Source organism: Parasteatoda tepidariorum, chromosome X1 (assembly GCF_043381705.1).
Source record: "Parasteatoda tepidariorum isolate YZ-2023 chromosome X1, CAS_Ptep_4.0, whole genome shotgun sequence".
Classification (NCBI taxonomy): domain Eukaryota; kingdom Metazoa; phylum Arthropoda; class Arachnida; order Araneae; family Theridiidae; genus Parasteatoda; species Parasteatoda tepidariorum.
The window spans coordinates 14,608,166-14,635,329 of record NC_092214.1 but is presented as its reverse complement, the minus strand read 5'-3'; the positions used below and the strand labels follow the sequence as shown (position 1 = coordinate 14,635,329).

General features: G+C 30.3%; 1 protein-coding gene across 2 annotated transcripts in view; it reads left to right on the top strand.

The window, feature by feature from the left end:
- The window catches only part of LOC107452999 (uncharacterized), a 99,637-nt gene that overhangs the window by 41,651 nt on the left and 30,822 nt on the right, over positions 1-27,164 (top strand). For both annotated transcript variants that reach the window (XM_016069652.3, XM_016069653.4), the window contains exons 3-6: positions 854-1,090; positions 7,341-7,422; positions 10,282-10,422; positions 20,879-20,960. In XM_016069652.3, coding sequence (XP_015925138.1) covers positions 854-1,090; positions 7,341-7,422; positions 10,282-10,422; positions 20,879-20,960 — 542 coding nt within the window. The remainder of the gene's footprint in view (positions 1-853; positions 1,091-7,340; positions 7,423-10,281; positions 10,423-20,878; positions 20,961-27,164) is intronic.

The window sequence follows — 27,164 nt, the reverse complement described above, 5'->3', positions numbered from 1 at the left end:
AATAAACGTTGCATTTTTTTATAATTATTTCTCAATATTTAAAGACGTGGATGTCTGCAAAATAGTGGTTAAAATACTTTAAACGGCTAGATTGATCAACAGGATTTGCACACACACAATTAAAAGAAAACCCTTCCATAACTAAGGGATTCAACTACACTTCGATTCTCAATCACATTCGTATCCATCATGCCAACAAAACGATCAGTTACGATGTAAAATAAAATAAAAGATAACGATCATCGCTATAGCTATCACTTCTCACTTACAGAGGAGAATGCTCTTCGCGCGAGCTTGCAGACATGCATGTACTATCGGGAACATCGGGCGTGTAGACATCAACGTCAACGATACATCCGGAAATATTGTACTCATCTCAGTAAATCACAATTAGCGATGCTTCGAGAAATTGCCAATCCAAACAACGGGGCCGGGATAGCCTGATCGGTAGGGCGCTGGGCCCATATCCAAGAGGTCGTGGGTTCGATCCTCGCCGGCCGAAGACTCCCCGTGTAGTAAATGGTGACTGATGCACATTACATCTGTCGAGTCTCAAAGTCCTCCATGTTCCCACAACAAATCAATACCTCTGGGGGTACTGATCCAGGAGTTTCCTTGTCTTCTGGATTGGTTCAAAATTACAAGGCTACGGAGTTGAACGTAAGTAGTCGTAAACCCATGAAAATTGGGTCGGCTGTTCAACGACGGTTATAAAATAAAATAAAATCCAAACATCGGATCGGCTATGATTACATAGAATCGATAATTTCCGATGCATTGATTTATCGCTCATTGATAAACTTGTTCAATAACACGTTAATAAAACATGACATAAATATATTTTAACTTTTAGGCAGAAAAATATGGGAAAGAAAACTGAATCTTAGCAATTTTTCTTTAACTGTTCTACCCGATTGTAATAAAGATGGACTTGATGAGATAGCTGTTGCTACGTCCAAATCACAAATTAGAATTCTTTCTATGAGAAATATACAGATAAAAGGTTGCGATTCTATTCCTGTTCATTTAATGGCCTGGAAGAAACAAAACGAAACTGATCTCATTTTTATATGCCAAGAGGGAGAAAATGGTACGTAACACTTTGTTAATCTTTCTTTACTCTAATAGCTTTTCCAAAATGGTAATACTTTCTGATTTAACACGCACTGCTGTAATAAGATAAGATAAATTTCATTTTTGCTGATTTTATGAGATTCTCTTCATTTTTTGGTCATTTGTTTTATTTTAATTCCATAAAATACTTAAATGTTATTCCTTAAATGATGTCAAGTAATAAAGAAAAAAAAAACTCCACTAAAAATATAACTTTCAGTAATTATTAATTATTTTTATTATTTTCTTCGAAAATGGTAGAAGAACTTTAAATGTTAAGGTATGCAATTTTATACATCATTTAAAAAATATTATTTAGTATGGCATTAAAAAGATAATTTAATATTGGGGTTGAGTTGTACATCATATAAATTAATAAATGATTTAAGAAGGAAAACATAATATATTAAAAAAGGCCAGGGTTTATTATAAATAAAAGTAATTGATTTCACAAATATTTAATTAATATATTTTTAATAATGTATATTATTTTATAACATTAAATGTTTATTAATAGAGAATTTTCTTAGTCTGCATAATTTTTGAATGATTTTGAAACANTATCATATGAATTAATAAATGATTTAAGAAGGAAAGCATAATATATTAAAAAAGGCCAGGGTTTATTATAAATAAAGGTAATTGATTTCACAAATATTTAATTAATATATTTTTAATAATGTATATTATTTTATAATTTTTGTCTGTATAATTTTTGAATGATTATGAAACAAAATAATTATTAATAATGAGTGTATAAAAATTTATATTAATTAATTTTGCAATTAGTTATATTTTTAAAATTAAACAAATCAATTTAAAAAAAAACTGTTTTATTCTTTTAAATAAAAAGTTTGTATAGAATTATTTTATATTATTAGACATGAGTCATAAATTGATTATTAATCTTATATTTATTTGATTTCATCATTTACTGGGTATAAAATATTTCTTAATTATGATTTTCTATTTTGTCCAGTGTGGGGATCGAACATACGCCAATAGCATCCTAAGAACATACGTCATATATTTATCTATTTAAATCTTGCAGGGAAAAATGTGTCCCACAAACTATTTATTTAACAGGGATGAGTGTTCACCCCGACTGATAAGCCCTACTTTATTTTTACCCCATCTCTTCCTTCTTGATTTTTATTGATAAGTTTTTTCCCAACATTTTTGTATCTCTATTTGGTGTACTATCTCTATTATTATAATTTTGTGGGACTGTCTGTATTTGGTGTACTAACTCTATTATTATTATTATTTTGATAAATTATAGTTTTCAGATGATTTATAAATCTTGTTTATTTTACATTTGAATTGAATAGAAATTTTTACTTTAAAAAATTTTTGTTTTTTTTCTTTAAAATTAAACTATATGTCATTTAGATCCATGTAATAATTAAGACGACAAAGAAAATAATTTAAAAATATTTAAATTATTCACTTCTTTTTCCCCTGAAATTCAATGGAGAAATACTTACGTAACTTAATCGGTTTAGAATCTGAAATTTTACTTAACAAAACCCAAAGGCACCCGTAGAAATATTTTCAGCAAGTGAAACCAGGAAAGCTTTTCATATAACACAACTTGCTAATACTTCTCTTAATGTAAAAATAGTTTTTACGTTTTCACATCAGAAACTTATAACAGTTTGATAATCAGTTAAGGGTACTATGTATTATACCAACAATTTTAGCCAAAAAGTTTACATATCATCTAAATTTCAAAATCGAAAAAAAGTAGTTAATATTGTGTTTTATCAAAGTTAAATTTGCACAAACATTTAATTGCATTCAGGAATGAGACAAAAAAAAACATAAATTTTTTTACACTATCTCTTAAAAGTTGCCTTTAATATTAAAAATCAAAATTTGAGTACCATCAGTAAAATTTTTGAAAATAAAATTTTTGTTCAATGGAATTGCTTGTATTTCGCTGTTATGAGATTATGCATTACGAACCTAGTAAAAACAAACGAGGAGTTACGTGTAAATATCTTAAACGGGACTTTAAAAAAAAAGAAGATGGAACTAAGTTACTGGGATTAATAAATTAGCTACTGATTTGAATTTCACACCCGGCATGCACTGACCACAGTGCACAAAATATCCTCAGTGGTAAATGGATCATGGGTTAGAGTCCCCTTGCTGTCAGGCTAACCGTGGGAGGCTTTCGTTGTTTTCCTCTCCATGTAACGCAAATGCGGCTTAGTTTCATCAAAAAGTCCTCCACGAAAGCGAATTTCTCCCAATCCAGGAGTTCCCTTGTCTTTTGGATTGGCTTACAAATTACGAGGCTATGGAGTAGAACATTAGTAGTCGTAAACCCAAAATTGGGTTGGCTGTTCAACGGCGGTTATAAAATAAAATCAAGAAGAGGACTTTCCACCCCAGTAGATTTAAAGTGCACCTAGCATATGCACACTTTATTTGCTGTTAGGATCGAACTCCTAACTTTCCATCTGAGTGTGCAACTTCTATTTGCAGTTGCCTTCTCAAAATTGTATCGGATTCCGAGAAGTTTCTGAAAATTTTCTTGAAGAGCTGAAATTATAAAGGAAAATACTATTAAACATTAAATATTTTTTGAAGCTTAAATGTATTAATTCGAAAATGATTTTAAAAGTTTGTAATACCTTCCATGATGAAAAAACCATGAAAAATCCATGTATGGCCACACAAGAAGCAAAACGTAACACAAAGAAGGGTATTAGCTAAAAGAGTCTAACTCATAAGCACTCCCAAACAAACTATCTTTTCCTTTAAAAAAAAATTAAAATACAGAACTCTTAATATATATAAATATATAACTTTTTATAAATTAAATATATAGCTTTATTAAAATATATAACTCTTTTAATTGACCTGAAAATAACTACTTGCCATGTAGCAAGTTAACAAAAAAAGTGGTCACTTAAATAGACGGTTATTTTCTTCCATTGCTTTATTTAAAAAATCTTTTTATGTAAAAGTATATCAATCGAAAGGATACTTTGAGAATCTATCAATTTTGGTTGATTTCTCTTCACATACATTAAATACACTAACTGGCCTAAAGGACACCCAGTGGTATGAACTGTCCTGATTAATATGATGTTGCATTGATGACTGGGAAGTTTTTGATTCCATCACAGCTGAAGTGAGGATGGTCGATTTGGCTGGTAGTCTAATACGTCCCGAAGTAAATCGGGGCTTTTTGAACACCCATTTCATTGTGCAAGCCTCGATGTGTGAATGCTGGCTGAAATATTGACATAGAGTGCATTAAGAGTTCCAAACACAGAGGGGCCAAATCACGAGAAACACACACTACCATAACAACCGGATACTTTTGGTGTATATTCTGCCCCAAATATTTTTACATAACGTTCCATAAAAGTCAGTATGCTTCACTAAATTTTATCATATATTTATATCATTTTTATTGTTGAATTAATTTTTATAGCCGTAGACTATTTCTAATCGGAATTTTTTTTTAAAAATGCAACTCAATCAAAGTTTTAAAAAAATACAGAAAGTGGTTTTTAAATAAAAAGGGCTTATCGATATCGGTCACCAACTCAATAGGTTTAAAGAAAAAGAGACAGTCAGTTGAGTCTACCAACTACTGGTTATTAAATGAAAATTTAAATTTTCAGGTCTACCTTTTAGTTGGAGTGAGCATTTATGCATATTCTGATACGAAAATATATCAAATTCAATGCTTTTAATCGCCTAAGCTTATATGAAGCCAACAAAATGTTAAATTAGACCTTCACATTTTTTTTAAAAACTTCGTGAATAAAACTTTTACCAACTTTCTAGCTCTGCTCTTCCCTCAACGTAAACACCATTTTGAATAAACCATATAATTATTTATTTTTTTAATCATTTATAAATTAATTTAAATAATGATGCATCAAAAACATGAACAGTCTATGTTCACGAAATGTAAATAAAGATGTTTATTCATTATTTTACAATATTTTAGGCATGAAATTTTAATAAGGTAACAATATTGTTTGTCGTACGTATTAAACTTCAAACATTCTAAAATGTAACATTTTTAAATGAGCTTAAAGTAGCGGATTATTAATTTTTTTAAATGCTTTAACATGGCAAATTTGTATACTGACAATTAATTTCTATCTTTATCTTTGTTGCAGAAAAACTATGTCACACAGACGAATAAAAAAGTATACGTATTTTTACAAGTATATTTTGAACTAAATACTACTACTTATCATTTACAGTTAGACAACACGTTTTAACAGAGTAGTCAATTACTACGCAATCATTGTCAATAATGAACACAATCTTAATAATTACTGACTTTATTCCATCACTAAATTAATTGTTTTGGGGTTATTGAGTATGTACACTGAATGTTTCTCCTTATAATACTTTTCTAGCTGATTTTTTGTGTTATTAAATGATCATCAAAAGTTCACGAAAAAGTATCACGAATAAAAATTAAAATCCAAGATGACGAGAATTTTTAAGTTCGTGCTACGTGTCGAATCTTGAGTTTTAGAAAAATAACGTGTTAAAGTGACTCAAAAGACACAAGTTTATTCCTTTTTAAAACTCATGATGAAACTTTTGATTTGGAAACAACTCAAATATACGGCTTTATAAAGCACGACTTGAATAGCCAGATAAAAATCGTTCTAAAATCAAGTTTTGTCACAACATTCCATTCCAACCGAGTTAATATTGATTTGAAGGTCGGGAAAATGTGAAGAGAAACTCCGTTTATTATTCGTCAATAAAACATTTTCTTATCTTGTGTTTCATTGATTCATCGATTTTAAAGCATAATTTAAGTGAAAAATACATTCGCATAGAAGTCGGTCCAGAATATTATTATTCATCAATAAAACATTTTTTATCGTGTGGTTCATTTATTCACCGATTTTAAAGCATAATTTGAGTGAAAAAAGCATTCGCAATGAAATCGGTCCAGAATATTATTATTTGTCAATAAAACATTTTCTTATCGTGTGGTTCATTAATTCAACGATTTTAAAGCATAATTTGGGTGGAAAAAAACATTTGCAATGAAGTTGGTCTAGACTATTTTGAAGAAATAAATTTCAATTATCACCTTTTCGGGGCTTCTTTTTACCCCAAAGATGTTATATAGTTTGTCTAAAGCAAAAACTCCTCTAGCCATTCCTCTGGACCCATGGAGGTGACTGTGGTAACGAGGTATAAATATTTTAAGTAGAGGTGTGGGATCATTGTTTAAGGCAGGATTTGGTTCGGATCAGCCTGAGAATCTTTTTTTTTGGTCAATTGTTTTAGAAGCTACCCAAGTCAAAATTCTTAATGATCCCATAAAATTTTTTTGATTGTTTATGTTGGTTTCAATGCGATTCATGATGGTCCAACATACTTTTATAGTGATCCTCATCGAACATCTTACATTATGCGTTTTGTGTATGATATGCCAACAAACTTCCATCCTTCCATGTTGGAAAATGCTACATTAATACTATGATGGTTTACCATCGAGAGAAGTTTGATTTTCATGAACTAACAGTCCATGAGGATCCGTGATGGTCCATTATGGTTCCAACTGTACATTTCCATGATGGTTTAATGAGAATTCTTGTTAGTTCTCAGGAATATACATCAAAACAATATATTTTTTATGCTGGACCATCATAAATCAGACCGAATTCTTACATTGGAATGATGGTTGTTCATGGTTCATGATCGTTCCAACAATTGATTTCTAGTACACTATAGAAGTTCGTGATGGTTCATAATGGTACTACAATACATTTCTATGGTGGTTTAATGGAAAGTCTTGTGGGTTCAGCAAGAATATACCATCATAACCATTTGGGTTCTTTTATGTTTCTTTTATAAACTATGATGGAAATTTCTGATGGTTCAACATAAACAAACCAACAAAAGAAATTGTTATTCTTATGTTGGATCATCATAAATCAGTCCGAATTCCTACATTGGGCTGATGGTTACTTATGTTGGCTACCATCACAAAAATATAGTGGTTCATAAGGGAATTATTGATGAGTACCATCAAGTTTATGTTGGTCCATCAATGAAAAACCATCAGAAATTTTGACTTGTGTACCGCTATTCTTGTTTTCATAGCAGGAGACGGCCTCAAACTTTGAGGAAATTCTTACAGTAGACAAGCTATACTTTCCTTTCTATTAATGCACACATAAAAGAAAGCTCATTATTAATTGGAATGTATTTTAATATAGAAACGTTGATGAAAATTTCTCAAGAAGAATGGTGTAGAAGTGACAAAAGTGAAATCGCTAAAATGTCAACTCTAACATCAGAGTAAGTATAAACCTTAAAATTCAAGACAGAAAATAACTTTAACTCTAGAAATACACACATTTTCTTGATATTTTACTGAGTGAACAATTTAAAATACTAGCTGTACAGACCTCTATTGACTAAAGCTGAACTGTAATAACTAGAGCCCGGATTTCGATGACCTAAAAAATCTCAATTAATGCCCTTAAAAAGTGCAAAAAATGCCCTTATGAACTGCAAAAAATGCCCTTAAAAGTGCAAAAAATGCCCTTAAAATGCGAAAATTGCGCTAAAAATGCCTTATGACATGACTTAAATAGAAGTAAAAATATTGAACTAAAACAATGTTTTACTCTTTAAAATTATTATGAGTCGTTTCAAAAAATATAAAGCAATGCAATACTTGTTCTACGTTCATTAAAGTTTGAAAAATATGTTTTATATCCTAAAATAACAAAAAAAAAAAAAAGGAAAATATATTGACTCCAAAACATTTTCATTTTGTATAGAAACTTAAATGAATATAACAACTTCCATCTCATAATATTACTAAATATCAGAATTACAGTGGATTATTAAATTTTTTTTTAATATTTTGAAATGTAAACGAGCGTCTCTTGTCTGAAAGCAAATTTTTATACCAGGAGAAGCTTCTTTCAACGTCTACTGATGTTATTGGTGCGTACTTGAAAAGGACGGTCACACTTACTGACAATTTTTCTTCAATTTGAAAAGATGCTGCTTCACCCGTTAATATCCTAGAAATTTTCTTCATTGTTTGGAAGCCAGTGTAATAATAAAAAAATAATAAAAATTAGAAAAATGTAACAAAAAATTTAAAAAATGCTTTAAAATGCAAAATACGCCCCAAAATTTTAAAGAAAATGCCCTATAAATCTCAAAAAATGCTCTAAAGGACAAAGAATGTCCAAAAATGCAAAAAATGCAAAAAAATGCAAATGTCATCAAAATCCGGGCCTTAGTAATAACCAATGATTCCAGCACTCCTTATTCAACTTCTGGTCTCAAAGACTGTATTATAAAGGATAATTCTAAAGGTTATCACAAACAACTATTTAATGAAAAATAATTTATCGATAAGATTAACATAGAATGTAAATGGAAAATTTTTTTACGTAAGGAGCAGCGTAATCATTAGTAAAAATGTCCGTTAGAATTTAACAATTGTCATTCTGTTATCTCAGTGCAGAGAAGATTTCGTCAATCAAGAACCTCCAAATGGGATGTTTGAAGAAACGGTATGTTTGTGCAAAAGGAAAAGTAGTTGAAGGTCATATGTTTGAGCAAATTCGCCGCAAGTATGAGCGAAACCCACGAAAATTGACGTACGAAGGCAGTAGGGAGTTACAAACAATGGTATGGTGCGTTCTCAGACAAAGGCTGCAACTAAAACCTTACAGAATTCAATTTGTGCAGCAACTGAAACAGGAGCACTACAGCAAACGTATGAATTAAGCTACGTTTATGCTGGAAAGCATGGATGATGAAGCGATGGCTCATTTTTAACGATGCAGCAACCTCCCAAAGAAGTGGGAAGGTTAACCAGCACAACTGTTGAATATCGGAAATGGAGAAGCCTTCCACTGTAAGAACGCATTTGTAATGAGCTTGCTTCGGTGACTGCACAAATGCTTCAGAATGTATGGCGTGAAATGACCTAGATGTTGTCCATGTGACCAAGGGAAGTCACATAGAAAATCGGTGACACATGTGTACAAAATTTTGAAATTTCTTCTACATTCTGTGTAAATTTTATCGATAAATTCTTGTTCATTAACTAGTTAGAACCATTTGTAATAACTACTCACTCATGTATAAAAGTTAAATAAGTACCATAGATCTGTGAATTTATTTTAATACGCTTTTACTGCTAATTTCATAACCTGTTTCGAAATTAGCTTGAAAAATTATTGACTAATATGAAATTATCTGCGAAATTTACACTTCTAGTAAAAGCAACCTGGAAGCTTAGGGCAAAATTTTAGGTTTTTAAAATTTTAAAGCAGGGGTTCAAAAAAAATGAAAATGAAAAACATACCCAAAGAAAATCAAATTGTTCTTTTAGAGTTCTAACAGGATCTCATAATGATTTAAAAGGAAAACTAAATATTTCTATCCATCTCTCTTTATTCATTTTCAAAGATTAAAAAGAAAAGGAAATCTTAGACCACGCACAACCCAAAGTTTCTTTTTTTAGATCAATAAAAATTATTTAAATATTTTTAGAAACATTTTCTGTTTTACGACTGATTTTCAAAAGTCATTCGTCAGTCAATTAATCACTTTATAATTGGGTACTTGCACTTCCGAAGGAGAACAAACATACCCAACTCACATGTGATCTGTGACGTCAGCGGCAGCTAATTGTCAAAAATAGCGTGTCAAAGTTGACTAAGTTTTTCCACATGAGTAAGAATGTTAATTAACGTAAAGTTAATTAAACACAGCTCCGTATCGCACATTAAATTTGTTGAAATATAATTTTTTCTTAGATTTATTATTTGTTTATACATTTTATTGTAACTGTGATATATTTTTGTTTTGTGCACCTGGCAACTTCAATGCACAATTAGTTTGTTTATGATCTACATGGCGTCGTCTTTATGTTAAGTGAGAAATATATGGTGAAAGAATCTTTGGGAGTGATTATAGAATGTATCACTTACATACTTGACGGGGTAAGTTAACTTGAAATAGAATGTAAAGAACAGTTACTAACGTAAACAACCCCCGTTTTCACAACCAATCAGGCTAGAGATACCCATACTATGTCACTTGTAGGCATCCCATTAAATTTATGTTTGAAATTCCATTAAAAAAGTTACTTATTTATGATTAACTGAATGTTTATTTATTTAGAAAAGTGGGAATATTATCTCAATCCAAATTTCTATCAATAACTGAAGGATTAATTTTATGGAAACATGATTTTGTGACAATGTTAAAAAATGATGGTCATCAGCTGTGGTCTCTACCAACCTCAAATCATAGTACCAAAAAGTAAGGAAAAATATTCATTATTTGATTAAAATAATCTATCATTTAAAACGTTATTTTGCCTACTGGTGAGCATCCATTTAAGTGAATGGACTAAAATTTTGTAAATAATCAAGTCAAAACTTTTAATGGTTATCCATTGATGGACCAACATAATCTTGATTTCAACCTTCAATAATTCCACTATAAACGGTATATATATATATATATATAAGNGGTATATATATATATATATACATATATATATATATATACATACAAGCAAATGTGTATATTTATTAGGACCTTGTTTCTTATATCATGTTATCCTTTCATGATTTATGTCCATATGAGCTGATTTTGAAAAAAAGAAACCGAAGCAGATTCTGTTTTTCGGCCAACTTTCGGGGAGATCTTGTTTTCCTTTTTATTGATTTGTCCTCAAATTGCAACAGATGACGATACAATCGTCATTTTTGTGACCAATGGACCGTTCCTCCCCCTTCACTTATGTTGTTTAAATTATTCATATAAGTAAAATAAAGTAAAGATAAATAAAATTAAGTTTTTTAAAAATGAATTGAAAATTTTATTTACAAGTATCCAATATACTTTAAAAGTTTATTTACAGAATAAATTACAATTTGTTTACATACATTTCATCATATAACAGAAATTATGCCTTTAAATATATTTTGCAGGGTCGGGAGGGTTTACTGTAATTTTAACGTTTCCAAATTTATTCAATTTTATAAGTGAAGCTGTTTGTTTGTTGCTATTTTTTTCGGCTAAATCTTCTAATGGCATGTATTTGACATTTTTTTGTATTCCCAATGCTTGTTTCAAGTTTTGAACTAGAAATTGTGACATAGAAGAGAGTTTTTTTTCTGTAGAACTAAGTATCAGGAATTTTGCTGTAGTGTGGTTGTAATTTGTGCATTTCGCAAGATTGAAGCTAGGTATAGGGATTGTTCTGTTTCGGTATGCGGAACTGAACACCATCTGCTTATTTTCTGCCATAGAAAAACAAACGAACTTCAGCGCCACCACCGACCACGGAGTGGGGATGCAAGTAGGAATCTGTAACACCGATGCTGACCAATAGCTTAAACAATAGTTTTATAGAATCGTTAAGAATACGCTTATAGCTCTACTTGATACTAAACTAGATACATTTGTATATATATATATAATGTTCGAATCCGCTACTTTTGGAGCTCCCATTCGCTGCATTTTTATCTCATGTTCTGACTACTCTGCCCGAAAATCAACCCCTGAAGCAGCCTCTACCCTTAACTAGGTGCCCAGTAAGTGACCCCGGGCTTAACTCTAGCCGACAGATGACGTTCGTGTCTAGCCGATTGCACACAGACCAATATGCAACCCCCGTTCACCTAAAGCACGGATCAAAGCAGTGATGGGCATCATTCACGAAAATTTTATTCATGACTAAATTTGTTCAGAATAAATTTATTCTGAATGATTATTCATATGAACATTTAGTCATTATTCATCATTCATTATGCAAATGTATAAAAAATTATGAATAATGATTGATGAATAAACTCATTAGTCATGACTAATTTTTCTGAATAAAATTTTGAATAACCAGCGAAAAATGCAATCGATATGTCTTTGTCTATAACGAGATACAAAACATCGTTTGCTCTTAAATGTCTTATAATACTTTTAATTTAACTATAAAACTAAGACAAGTATGAATATTTATTTTTATGTTATTTTAACTTACTCCAGCATAACATACTTAGTTGTGCTAAAAAGTAGGTTTATAACAGTTTAGTTACTTAAGTTCATTTTAAAATTTTGTTCCAAAACCTATAAGACGCAATTTCTTATAGTTTTTGAAAGCAAACGATAATCTTATTTTAACTTTTTAAAACAAATTTTTACTTAAAAAATTAAACGCTTTTTTGCCATGGAACCATTTCTCAAAAGTATGCAATATGTTAGACAAGAGTAAATTTCCTCAAGCATTACATAAATATACTTGAAAAGGATTAACGTTTTATTTGTAGTTGTCATAATCGTAGTCAGAGTATTCCGTGCCTATTTTTGTTGACCAGTGAAATTATTCAGTTATTCTTGACTAATGAATAAAGGATACTGAATAAAGAACAATGAACGATTTATTCTTTATTCGAATAAAGAATAATGAATGATTTATTCTTTATTCAAAATATTTCTGACTAATGAATAAATCTTTATTCATTATTATGACTAATGAATAAATCTTTATCATTTATTCATTATTCAGATTTTGAATAATTATTCATTATTCTGAATGACTAATGCCCATCTCTGGATCAAAGTAGACCTTCAACTACCAGGATCCCCTTTTCCAGGGACACGGGTCTCCTCGCACGATGAACACGCTGTCTGTTACTTCCGATCAGGGTCTGATACAACACCGAACCAAGACAAAAAGCCATTACTAGTTCATTTGGAAACTAAAGCGAGGGTGAACATTGATAACAAGCAAAGAAGTATGATATAATTAATAAATATATAAACGCAACAAAAATGAAAGAATACCAATAGTCTAAAAATTAGTAATCTGTAAATGATAACCAGACTTTTTAAATAAATGGAATGGAATAATTGCTCACCATGACAATGTAATAATTAATGAAAATCAGAAACTGAAAACAGGACTGTTGCAAGAGAGAAAGAGTAAAATACTCAGGTCTAGCTCGGGGAACCGGATGTGATATAGATATTCAGTGATCTCTTTATCTGACTCCAAAGCTGCCATGCAGGCTGCCGGATCTAAGGAAAGGAAATGTCCTAGATTGTCGGGTTTTTCTGGAGAAGTTTCTGAGGACCGAGGGACTACAAGGAACTCCAGGACATTGCGATATTCACGGCAACGAACAAGCAGATATGTTGACCAAGAAGTGCACTCAAGTAATTCAACAGCTAAACACTTTTTGCTCTTTACATTCCACAAAACTTCACATATAAGACAAAATTGGAAAGCCTTGCTCGTGTTTCTTCAAGAAGTTGAAGCTTAGACTAAAATATATTCAGATAAGCCCCATGAAAAGCGAAATTCAGACTCGTGGTCGGCCATGACTGTTTGGCGAACGACTTTCGCCAAATTAGCATTTTCACGAGTCCTAAATTGCCCACTATGTGGAAGAGACGAAATCATGGACATTTGTTGGTATGCACGACTCTGCGTCGGGGCTCCGGAGTGACTCAAGATCTGCTGATGGGACTTTTTCTCTCATTGTGTTCTTTTTTATTCTTGTTCTTTGCTAATCTTATAAGAGTTTGACATTAGCCATTGGAAATAAAAAGATTATGCGATGTATGTTTAGTTTTACCTCAAGTTTCATTTTTGTGCTAATTATTTTTTATGAGAATTTTCTTCTTTTTTATTACCATCGTATTTACTTCCATTTTAAGTTCCGTATGCTTCTTAGATAGGTTAAAATTGCTTATAGTAACTTTCCTTCGTTTTAACTAGTTTTTCTTTTTTTAGTTATTTTCTATGCTCAATTATACAGGGTGTTTTTCGAAACCCTTTCGATAAAGAAAATAAAAAAGCCAGAATTTTAGCCTAATACTTGAGTCAAAATTTTAAACTACAGTTACTGCAAGGAGAGAGTTGGAAAGTTTGGGTCCTTTAATTTTAACTTCACTCTTCGATTATAGCCCATTATCTCGAGAACTTTTTGAGTGTATTGAAAAATGTTTACATAAAATTACAAAAAACATTTTATACACAAATTTTTAAGCAAAAATAATTTTAAATAGTTATTTGTTATTTTTTATTAGTTTATTAAATAATAGTAAAATATATTGAACTGTATGTTCTACATATTTTTACATCCTTTTAATTTCAAAATACAACCTTTCAGAGCAATCGATCAATTAGTTTCTGTTTTATCAAATATTAAAAAACTCAGTTTGCTTAAAATTTTATTTATCTCGAATTATTCAACCGATTTCATTCAAATTTTGTATTTTACAATTTAAAATTACCTTCCATAAAATTATATAAAAATTTGTATGTCTTGCTATTTTATTTTATTTTATCCGTCGTTGAACAACTGAACCAATTTTCGGGTTTACGACTACTAATGTTCAATTCCGTAGTCTTGTAATTTTGAACCTATCCAGAAGACAGGGAAACTCCTGGATAAGTACCCCCAGAGGTATTGATTTGTTATGGGAACATGAAGGACTTTGCGACTCAACAAATTTAGCGTGCATCAGTCGCCATTTACTGCACGGGGATTTCAAAAATCGAGATTCAGAATTTTTCCAACGCATATTATAAATATAAATATGAAAAATATCAAATATTTTATAACTATTTAAAACTATATTTTTTGCATGGCATTACCTTTGGAAAAACGAATTTTTGCAATTGTACAAAAACATTTTCGATTCTATCGAAACATAAAACGTTCTTGAGATATGACGAGGACAAAATGAAAGACGTTTTTATTTATTTATACCTGATATTAATATTGAAAGTGAACATCATTTCACCTTATTATCCTCTTTCAATCATAATCCTTAAAATTATCAAAGCATATGGATAACCACAAGCTGAATTCCCTTTCTATATAAAAAAGAAAAATTCTTTTGCTATAATCAGCAATATTGACATATACTTCAAATGAATGTACAGTGCGCAAAAAAATAAATGGACCCACCGGAATAAATTTTAATCTTAAGTTCGGATCTTCATGTTCTGGGACTCATTCTTAATGGTTCGAGAGGGTGACATCAAATATACTAATTAATTAGTCCAAACGATATTTTAAGTTAGGAAATTAGATATAAAAACGTTATCCGATTAAACAAACCATTTTTCGACGGATTCGGATTTCTGACCCCCAAAATATAGTAGTTTCAATCTAGAAATAGTGTTTTAATAGTTTTTTCAGTAACGTGCTTGAAAGTCAGGATCCTTTAATGTTAACTTTAGTTTTTGCGTATTTCGCTATATCCCAATTTTTTTTAGCGAATTGAAAAAGTTTTGCATACTATTCAAATCAGATCAATCAATTCCTATTCGTTTTTCTAAAGATAATCTCATGCAAAATAAAACTTTTAGTAAACACTTTTTATTACTTTATTTAAGGGAAGTCGAGAAACATAAAAAATGTAAGGTGTAAAATTTTTTCATCATTTGCAATTTTAAATGTCAAAATACAAAATTTAAGTAAAAGCGGTCAAATAAGTCCTGAGAAATAAAATTAAAAAAAAACTCGTATTCTTCGAACTTTGGTCCCCTAACTTCTTAATTTTTAGTGTCCATTTCTTGTGACTTAAAATTCGTAACTATGAAAGCAAAAACAAATTTAAATCGTAGAGGAACGAATGTTTCGCGTTGATATGTGGTAAACAATAATTAATTAACTGTGTGAAAGGTTATTCGTTACAGGCATGTGTCAATATGTAAAAAGCTTTTGCAGCGCGAAACAGAAATCTTGATAGGAAGTGTGGTTTCAGCTTTGCAGAGAAACGAAAACATAGGCAGACAAACAGCAGCCATGAGTGTCAATTTTTTTTTTTAAAATGTAAGTTAGTTAATATTTGTTTCTCGGAGGCAAATTTAAAATTTGTTAATTGAAAAATAATTACAAGTTTAAGCTATATTGTTTGAATCTTATATTTTAATCCGATGGACTTACTCTTTTCCTCAAATGGAGAAATTAGCATTTTGCCGGACATAGATCTTCACTTTAAAAGCATCTTTGAAAAGAAAAAGGAATCGCAAGGAGAAATTTTAAAAGTCTCTTTGTATTTATTTACAATATATATTAACATCAAGTCCCCTGATTAAAATAGCCTTTTTTTGTTCGTAAAATTATGCTGTGTAACAATTAAAAAAAATTCAAATTTTATAATTTTATGGGCATAACCATTTCGAAGTTCGCTCAAAAACGGGGCATGATATCTTTAGATAGAACACGTGGATGCAAAAAATGTACTTAAAACTTTATTTGCAAAACATTTAAAGGATTCAAAAGCCAATCGATGCATATAAAAATAACATTATTTTATATCAAAATGTTCTTTAAATGTTTTGTTAAATGTGCACGAAATTTCAAATTTATATTAACGTATAATTTTTGCGTTATGAGAGTAAGAAGTGTAGAAATTTTTTGAAATAGCGGTGACTGCTACAACTATATTTCTTTATTACAGAGGTAATTTTTACGCTTACAATGTATTGTAAATTGCACCATACAGTACAAAATACATCGATAACAGAAAAAAAAATTTGATTTAATTTTACATTAAAAGGAATCTGCACATTAATGTATCAATATTAGTGATTTTAGATTCTTAGAAACACACTTGAAAAAAATGATGTGAGAAAAAAAATGTGAAGTATAAAATTCATTTTAATTTAAATGTTTTGAATTAATTTGTTTGAGCCCTCTGTCGAGGGAGACTTGACCCCTTGTCGGGCAGAGTCTGGCGCCATCCTTGAACTGCAGTAAAGACTTTTTTTGGAACGGTCAAGTAACTTAAATATTTTTAAAAATTTTTTTAAAGTATCGATAATTTGAAGAGATTTTTCAACCTGCATGAAAATTATCAACGTCTTAATTTTTGCAAATTTTATGAGTTCAGATAAGGCAAGGTAGTTTTTTTATAGACTAAGCAAAGCTTTTCTGGAGTTTTCTTTTTCATATTGACGTAACAAGCTGAAAATAGAATTGATCTAATAATTCACAAGAAAGTGTTATTTAATTGGAAAACAACCTACTTTTTTGATTTTATAACCAACGTTGAATAATCATCCTAATTTTGGGTTTACAACTTCCAATGTTCAATTCCGTAGCCTTGTAATTTTGAACCCATTCCAGAAGACAAGGGAACTCCCGATTCAAGTAATGGGAGAAATCTGCCTTCGTGGAGACTGATGGAACTAACCGCATTAGTGTTACACGGAGAGGAAAACCTCAGAAACACCTCACGGTTTGCCTGACGGCAAGGGGACTCTGGGCTGGTATTGTGAGCTCGAAGTCGACAGTCGATTTGAGCTTTTGGAAGCCGCACCAGGGGGAGCTTTACCTGATACTCTACTTTTCCCTCCCATTGCTCGATTTTTAGTATTCCAAGCAAATTTTAGTGAATCTTGAGCGCTCTTTTCGGTCGACGCGAAAACCATTGGTATTTTCAGTAGAGTAATGGCGAGCACATGGAATGCATTGATAATTAATTATTTTACACTGCTAAGTCTTCGGAGGCGACCGATATATCGAAACAGAGATGATGCTTTTAGTCTTCATGACGATGTATTTTCATATTTTTTTCGATTAACGAAAAATCTTGTACGGTATTTATGCGTGAAACTAGGAGAGGACTTGGAAAAAGAAGCAAGGCGAGGAAACGTGATTTCAGTAGAAACGCAAGTTAAATTTAATTTATTTTCAATATCATGAGCATATCTTTTTTTCTTCTTTTTTTTTTTTTTTTGAGACGGAGTCTCACTCTGTTGNTTTTTTTTTTTTTTTTTTTTTTTTTTTTTTTGAAAAAAAAAAACTTATTGAATTTAATTTTTCTTTGCTATATGCGAATAAATACGTATTTTTGGGATTGTAACAGTATATATTTGATGATTCCTATTAGGTAAAATTGTAAATGTTAATTTTTTCTGGCTAAAAATTTTGTAGAATTTTTTATTTTCTTATTATTTAATTAGATTATCCAAAGTTAAGTTGTAAATAATAAATATTGATGATTAATAACCAGAAATTGTCTCAATTTTCTTAGAAAATCTTTTACTCCACTGAGAAACAAGTGTGTCATTTTTTAATTACTTTTTATAATCTTAAAAAGACACTGCAGATAGGAATTTAATGTGTTAAATTACGCTTTTTATTTCTTTTTAATTTAAGACCTTGTAATTTTTATTAGTTTTATATATAATAAAAAGTTTGCTGTAATTTCTTTCATTTCTGAAGCAAGGTAGATAAATTTAACTTTGAAGTATTTTCTTTTTTAATCAATATGGAAAAGATATGATTACAAAGTGTTTTTGAACTAAAATTTCAGAAAGAAAAAAAATTAAGTTTTCACAACCTCGCATGTTTATGTGAGACTTTTTTCTGAATTCTTTTCAAAAAATTTCAACTTTTTTAAATTTTAAATAGTTAAATTTCTATTTCTTCTAGGTATTGTTTGCATTATTTCCAGTAAAAAAGATTAATTTTAAAACTAAATTACTTTTAAGTCCTATTCAACTTGTAATGTGGAATATTTGAATAGAGCTATTCATAACTGTTTATTATTCATAACTGTTTATTACATTCATAGGTTTTATGTGCCTTAAGATTTTTTGCAACTATCCAAAAAAAAAAAAAAAAAAAGGCGCTTTCATACAATCAACAAAATGAAAAAGTTTTTAGCACTTTTGTTAGATTTTAGGTTCAAATCAAATTTACAGTGGTTCTAATATTACCATAAAAACTGAAAATGGGACATAAACAAATACTTAAGTGAATAATAAAGTATTTTATAACTATGAAACTATACTATAATTCACTATACTTAAAATCTTTGAAAAATCTTTTTTAACTTAAAACTAATATTGCTGAACATGGTAATTGTAATATGTAGTACATAAATTGCTTGACAAATTAATAACTACATATTTCGAATCTCTCAAAGTGAATTTTTTCTTATAGTTAAAATTTTATAAAAGTTTTGTTAAAGAGAGTTCAAAACATTTTCCATGTAACAAAGAGGTCCATATAATGAACTTTAATGTTTATCTTTTCATCATTTGTTTGGTATTGTAGCGTATCTACCACTACTAAATTACAACTACAATTCACTAGTATATAAGACATGTTAACTCGACTCTATGTCGGGGTACCTTTTCATAGATGACGGTTGACATGGTCGATTACTCCGCCCCCACAGTATTTATCAAATTTCACCCGTATAAGAATAATGAAGCATAAAATAAAAGTTTTACTTGAAAATAGAATTTAAACTGCAAATTATACTTTCTTTTATTATCAACACAAATAAAGTGATATAAATACTACCTTCGTAAATAAAAAAAAGCTTTCCCTCACCTCTATTATGAGTATTGTAATAGAGGGAGTAAATCATAATTAGAAAAATTCGTAATTTTCAAAGGGCAAAGTGAAAACCATCTGTTTAGCAACATAAAGTGATATGTAGCAAGAATGCTGTTGATATTTAAAAATTTTAAAATTTTAATTTTTTTCTGGATCTTTTCTACTATCCACATAATATTAAACGCAATTAAAAGTTCAGTTCTTTGAAAAAAAAAGAGAAAAAAAAGCATACATGTGATATGCCAATACGATGTATTCTTGTAATACAATTCTGAAAAACAAAATTTGGTTTTTTAATCGCTATTAGAATAAGCAAACCAAAGATCTAATTGCAACTCAATAACACATGCTAATAATAATAGCACATATTAGATTTTTAATTATCAGACTTGTAAATAAAATTTATCTAATAGGTCAATGTTTATTATTATCAAAAATAACAAAAAAATTTATCATTTCGGAGATGTATATAAAATTTATTTAATAAATGTAAATATCAAATATTAGTGCAATAAAATAAAAGTAAAGTTTGCAATATTTAGTCTCAAATAAATCTCAAGAGACAATATTTTATCTCAAATAGATACTGAACCAAAATGCCTTTTTCAACAGCTTGTCGAGCGTGAATTGCATCAGAATGCTTCCAGCATTTTTATTGACTGATGGCACGGAAGAAGCTTCACCCCCACTCTTCTCATGAAGTAGACCAGTCCACGAGCCTACTCCACTGATATTAGCGATCAGAATACCGAAATTCAAAACAGTGGACGGTGTGACGTCAGGGGAAGGCGTCACTCGGGAAATTCTACTTCGACTAGTTATTTCTTTGGTATCCGAGCCCTGACCCATGATCCGTCTGCCACTGAGGATATTTTGTGTCAGCATTGTGGTCTGTGCAAGTCGGCCAATACAGCAAGTCGAACAGCCATCTCTGGGAATCGAACCCAGTTCACCTCATTGGAAGGCGAACGCTCTATCTTCTGAGCCATCACGGCTCATAATAACCTACTTCAAAAAAACAAAACAAAAAAAATAGGGAATCTTACAAATTACTGTAGAGAAAAGCACCTACTTCAAAAAAAGGGAATCCTACAAATTACTGTAGAGAAAAGCACCTACTTAAAAAAAATTGAATCTTACAAATTACTGTAGAGAAAAGCACCTACTTCAAAAAAAGGGAATCTTACAAATTACTGTAGAGAAAAGCATTTCAATTGAAGGCTAAAATATGTTTCTAATAAGTCTTTCCGACCGCATTCTAATCTGTCTTGTTTATTAGTGTGATTTGTCAGATTTTCTTTTTCCCCAAATATTAACCCCTTATATGATACTACTTTGTTTTCATTTGGATAAGAATTTCAAAAATACAATTCTTGTATAATTATTATTATTTTCAGCCGTTTTCTTATGAGTGGAAAATTTAGAACAGATAAAAAGGAAGTTTTTTTGTATAGTAGTGACATTTCTTCCAATTTTCAGGTAAATAAACATTTTTTATTCTTTTTTACATGTTTACACTCAAATGTTTTTTGGGAGGAAATTTTGTTCTGCAAGTTTGAGTATGTAACACATTGGAACGCGTGCAGTAAATGGATAATCACATTGTGACAGAAATTAAACAAAAAACGCAATGAAGTTATTTAAGTTAACATAATGTCAAGATTCAATTAAACTATATACATTTATTTATTGACTCCACGTTCAATGGCAAAATTGATGCGCTTTCTACTTTTAAAATGTTCAAATACCCGATTAATTAAAATAAATATTGAGTTCAATCATCGCAGTCATATAATTTTTTTTACAGAGTGAAATTTTTTTGTGCATCTTAACACCAAAAATGGTGGAAACTACATATGTTTATAAATCACAGAGAGACGAATTAACAGAATGGAAGCTGATGGAAATTACACTATATAATATGCAGTTCACTGAAATTAAAATAAAATTAAATTTAACTAATTTTTTTATGTTATTCTCGATCATTTATTATTTAAAGGTCCCGCAGTGGATTGATCGTAAAGACACGGTTCCCAGTAGAACACCGAAGTCAAGCATCACTGGCTGCGGTCAGTTAGCGGGTGGGTGACCACTTGGTTCAGGGTGTGCGGTATTGGTCCTCTTTAAACTGTTCTACCATAAAGTGCTCGACTTCGCGTGCAGGTCGTTTGGCTACCGAAACGGGGATGCCATCCCCTCTGCAGAGGATTGAATTAGTGAAGTCATGTCTTCGGATCATCCTCAGGCATGTTCCCCAGATCGTCACTAATATCCCATTGTGCAGCTCTAGTGCGACGTAAATGAACTATTACTACTACTACTATTATTCAAAGCTAAACGCTTTTTCTCACTTTAATATCCACATCTTCTCTTTTAATGTATTTTTAGTTCAGTATGTATAAATTAACATTTTGGATTTTTCCCTTTAATTGAACCGTAGGAAAGACTTTTTCCTCAATAACATAGACCAATTAAACAGACCAAAATATTCAGATTTCAATTATTCCCTAAGACTAAACATATTACGGATTTATTTTGCACGACCTTCCCTAATTTTTGTTCCGAGACCACTTCGATTTGTGTTTCACCTGAATATTCTTTCTCTTATTATGATCTTTTAAATCGTGTGCCTGTTTGTCCTACTCACCCGACTGCTCTCCACACACACACACACACACACACACATATACANCATTGTATGACGAATAAACAAAAGTTGAAATTCTTTACTTGTTTTAAGGTGTATCTTTTTTCAACTCCAAAATTTTAGGTTTAGTTTCTAGTTACATTGATACAAGCCAAGACTGAAACGTGTGAATTTAATCGTAAAAATATTTTAAAGGTTACCATATATATATATATATTCCGAGGGAGCATTCCGCCGGGAGACCCTAGCTGGTCCTGCACGAACAGAACAGCACCTACAGCATGAACCCGAAAAGCCCACGGGCGAATAGCAATCTAATCTTTTGTAAAAATCCAAAATTTCATTAAAATACAATAGAACACAAGGTATGAAATTGTAATAAAGTCAATAAAATCTAAGAATACAATAAAATCGTTAAAGTATACATTCGAACATTAAAATGGTTAAACTGCAAAATATTAATTAAAATGCAAATGTTATTAAAATATAGTTTGTCTAAAGTAAAAACTGCCATAGCTATACGTGTTGACCTATGGAGGTATATGGTAACGAGGTATAACAATTTAAAGTAGAGGTGTGGGATCATTGCTTAAACAAGGTTTGGTTCGGGTCAGTCAGAGAATCTTTTTCTTTGGTCAATTGTTTCAGAAGCTACCCAAGTCAAAATTCTTAATGGTCCCATAAAATTTGTCTCGAGCATAATAGTTTTCGATAAAATACATCTATTTACGACGATACAATTATTGCATTGACTACAAAGGCTAACTAAATATTTAATTTATGACGATTCAAAATTGTTGTAATTTGTTTATTGTTACATACAAAGGAGAGGTATGCTTGCGTAAGATACTGAATTAAATATGATTGTTGTGACTAGTCATTAATGTCCAGCATAATAATATCGTGAAAAATCCAGAAAATGTCTATTTTTTAAACAGTTAATTAAAAATTGGAAAACTGTTACACTTAATTGTAATGATAATTGCAATTAATTACTAAAGTGGAAAATTGTAAAAAGATTCCAAAGTCGTGCAATTTTAATAATCATCTGCTTTGAAATATGTTACGTACGCAATTTTAAACCTATTTTGATAATAAAAANAAAAAAAAAAAAAAAAAAAAAAAAAAAAAAAAAAAAAAAAAAAAAAAAAAAACGCATCAAGAGGGTTAGCATACTTTTTACAAAAATTGGGAATACAATTTTTTCTTATATTTCGGCATAAGAGAATAAGAATGACCAAGGAACTTTCTGAATAATTTCTTTGCTTCCAGAATCGAAACATATTATTGCTTTATAGCTAAAACAATTAAATTATTCTTATTTATTTAAGTTTGTTGAGAGCGGTATCAAGGATAAGGATAAGCCACGTTTATTGCATTAAATAATATAGCTTGAATAATTTGTTTCAATCAAATTATTTAATTTTTTTAAGCAAATAAGGGTGTAAAATACACCTAAAGTATATTCTAAAATATATCTAGAATAAATTTTGAAATCGATAAATATAAAATACGTTTTCAAACAATTTTAAGTCTAACGGAAACGTTAACTTGACTTAATTGACTAACTTGAAGGATATAACAAGTCTCCGGAGAAATCTTGCATTTTTTTACATTTTTTAAATTTGCAAATAAATATGAATGGTGTTTTCTACGCTAGGGAGCTCTGCAAGCTCTTAAATGCCTATGGATGGTGTTTTCTACACTAGGGAACGCTGCAAGCTCGGTACCGCCTAAATTTCCGGGTTATTGTTTCTGTTGTATTTTAAAGCCATTTGGCATCGTTGTGTTTTGAGATTCTTGCAGACAATGTATTTGATTACTTATTACTTGTGTTTACAATGCTAACAATACTGGTGTTTACAATGCTAAAAGTGTTAACACTAACGTAAGATGGTGCACAGCTTGCAACAAGAACAAACAGTAATAAACTTATGGAAAGAGGCCATATCAAGACTGCCAAAAAAGCGAGTTATTCAAAATCTAGCAACCATGTCACCTTTTTTAACAATATATCTCTAAAAAACTAAAACAAATTTTCACTTCAAACTCGCCAGAATAACATATTAACATTAATATCTTATGAAATACGGCAGATTTGAGCTCAGAAATTATCTAATTTATTTCTTTTATTGAAAACAAAATTATCTGTTTGAAAACATCGCCTATCAGAATAACCTGTAGTAAGCAGCTGCAAACTTTTTAACCGGAACTAGAGTAGGTGCCGAGCTCGAGATTGTTTACATTTCTATTGAAAACACCATCCATATTTCTGGAATACTGTTTTTGGTGTGTTTTGAAGCCATTTGGCTCACAACGTGATCATTGTATTTCGAGATTCTCTTGAATAGTATTTCTTGTATACGTGTATTTGTTACTTAATTTATTATTTGTGTTTAAAAGAAGAATCAATATGAAAATCATCATTTCAGGACGTAAGAATTGTTATTTGAAAAAAGAATCCTAATAAAGCACCTTCGGATCATCCTCATCAATATACCAAAATTTAATCCTGAAAAATAATTTGTAAAAGGCATTTAATCTCGCCACTCAAGCTATATGCTAACACTAACGTATGATGGTGCACGACTTGCACCAAGAACAAGCAGCATTAAACAAGTAAAAATAGGTCTAATCAGAACTGCCTGAAAAGAGAGTTCTTTCAAAATCTAGCAAACATTTCACCTATTTTTAACAAGAAATCTCCAAATAACTTAAACGCATTGTCACTTCAAACTCACCAGAACTACTTAATATCATTAATATCTTATGAAATACAGCAGATTTGAGCCCAGGAATTATATAGTTTATTACTTTTATTATAGATACAAAATTATCTGTTTGAAAATATCGCCTCACAAAATAAGCTGTAGTAAGCAGCTGTACACTTTCTAACCGGAAGTAGAACAGGTCAAGACCTCGAGATTGTTGTTTACATTTATACTAAGCGCATCTTTGATAAACTTTTTGGCACCTTGGCGTTTGTAGCTACAAAAAAGAAACCTGAACTTGATTGTAACTATTCAAGATTAATTATTGATGGCTACGAGTTCAGTACTTGCATGAAAAAGTAATTTCCTAATTTTACACGTTATTACGTACATACATGTTATTTTCAATCTGAAAACATCTTACCTTTCACCATCTGACTATATTCCAAAATGACCTCTCTTTATGTGTTTAAAATGCTTGTTATTAAGTGTAAGTGTTAAAAAGGGGGTTGAAAATTAATAATAAAGCAAAGGAAAATAAGAACACTATCGATATCTTACAAATTACAGATGAAAAAGAGGACCGAAAACATGAATTTAATCGTAAAAATATTTTAAAGGTTACCGTCACCTCTATTTTGAAGGTCAAAAATCCAAATCTTTCGAAAGTACGTTTTTTTGTCGTATTTCGTAGCTTAAAATATCGTCTGCGCTGCTCTAATTGATTAGCATATCTGAGGTCAGACCTTGGAATCATTAAGATTGAGTCCGGCTTTATGATAATCCGGCCATTGGATCAAAAGGTGTTCAGGATGCTCCGTTTTATTTTGCGCACTGTTATTAAATAAACATTAAAAACGTATTTCCATATAAATCTACTAAGTCGGGCTGAGCAAAGGTAGGCAATAATTCAGTTTATTTGTTTAGCAGTCGTGTAGTGGACTGATCATAAGATACGGCAATCATATTGGGATTGGCAATTTTTCGAAGCATTGGATATTGTGATTTACTGATATTTGTACGATATTTTCCGATGTATCGCTGACGTTGATGTCTACACGGCGATGTTGAGCATTGTTCCCGATAGTATATAGATGTCTGCAAGCTCACGCCTAGAGCATTTCCTCCGCAGGGACGTAGGCAAGGGGGGTGTTCAACCCCCCCCCCATTGTACAAAGCAATTTTTCTTTTTTTTAATACTATAGATAATTTTTCCTTAATTTTAGAAAATTTTTATATATTTTATTTACTGAAGAAGAAAAAATGGAGAATTCCCATGAAATTTTATTTTGAGGTTTTTATTAGTCTCTAACAGAAATAAAATAATCACTGCTGCCTCCTTGCTACCCATTCATCAAGAGAGCAAGAAACGCTTCTCTTCAGTGATCAAATTAGATAGCATCCTTTTCCTCATTGATTTACCACCCACAAAGCTTTTCCCCTCCAGTACAATGAGTAACAAAAAATTTCTATTTTTTTTCAGAAAATCTTTATGTTTTTACAAAAAATTTTCTCTTCTAAGAAAATATTTTTACTTTTTGCTAAAAATTTGTCAGTTTTATAAAAATATTTCAAACTTTTTAACAAAATTTTCTATCTTTTAAGAAAATATATATGCTTTTACAAAAAAAATTTCTCTTTTAAGAAAATATTTCAAACTTTTTAAGAAAATGTTCTATTTTATCAGAAAATATTCATGTTTTTACAAAACATTTTGTCTTTTAAGAAAATATTTTTACTTTTTGTTAAAAATTTTCTATCTTTTGAAAAAATATTTATGTTTTTACAAAAAATTTTCTCTTTCAAGAAAATATTTTTGCATTTTGTTAAAAATTTGCTAGTTTTGTAAAAATATTTCAAACTTTTTAACAAAATTTTCCAGTTTTTCGGAAAATATTTTTATTATTGAGGGAAACTTTCTAATATTTCAGAAAATATTTTTATTTTTACGGATGGTTACGGCGGATGTTTATTGGAATACGTTATTCAGCAAGAGACATGCGAAAACCTGCGGTCCCGCATTAAATAGTACAGAGATTGGTGTTATTAGGTTGCAGTCGTACATGCCATTGTAAGTCTACGCACTCTGGAAAATCATTTAATGCTTCCTAATATGGAAGTGAAAGAGGGACAAGATTCTAAAAATATCTCCTCCTTTCAAATATAAATCTAATTATTATTCAATGGTATGTTTTCAGCATTGAATTCCCAAAATAGAATAGCTCTACGCTTACTCTTTAACAAAGACATTTTATGAAACCGAAAGAGTTTTAATTCTTTTATTAATACAAAAGTATTTATTATTTTTGTATTATATATATATAT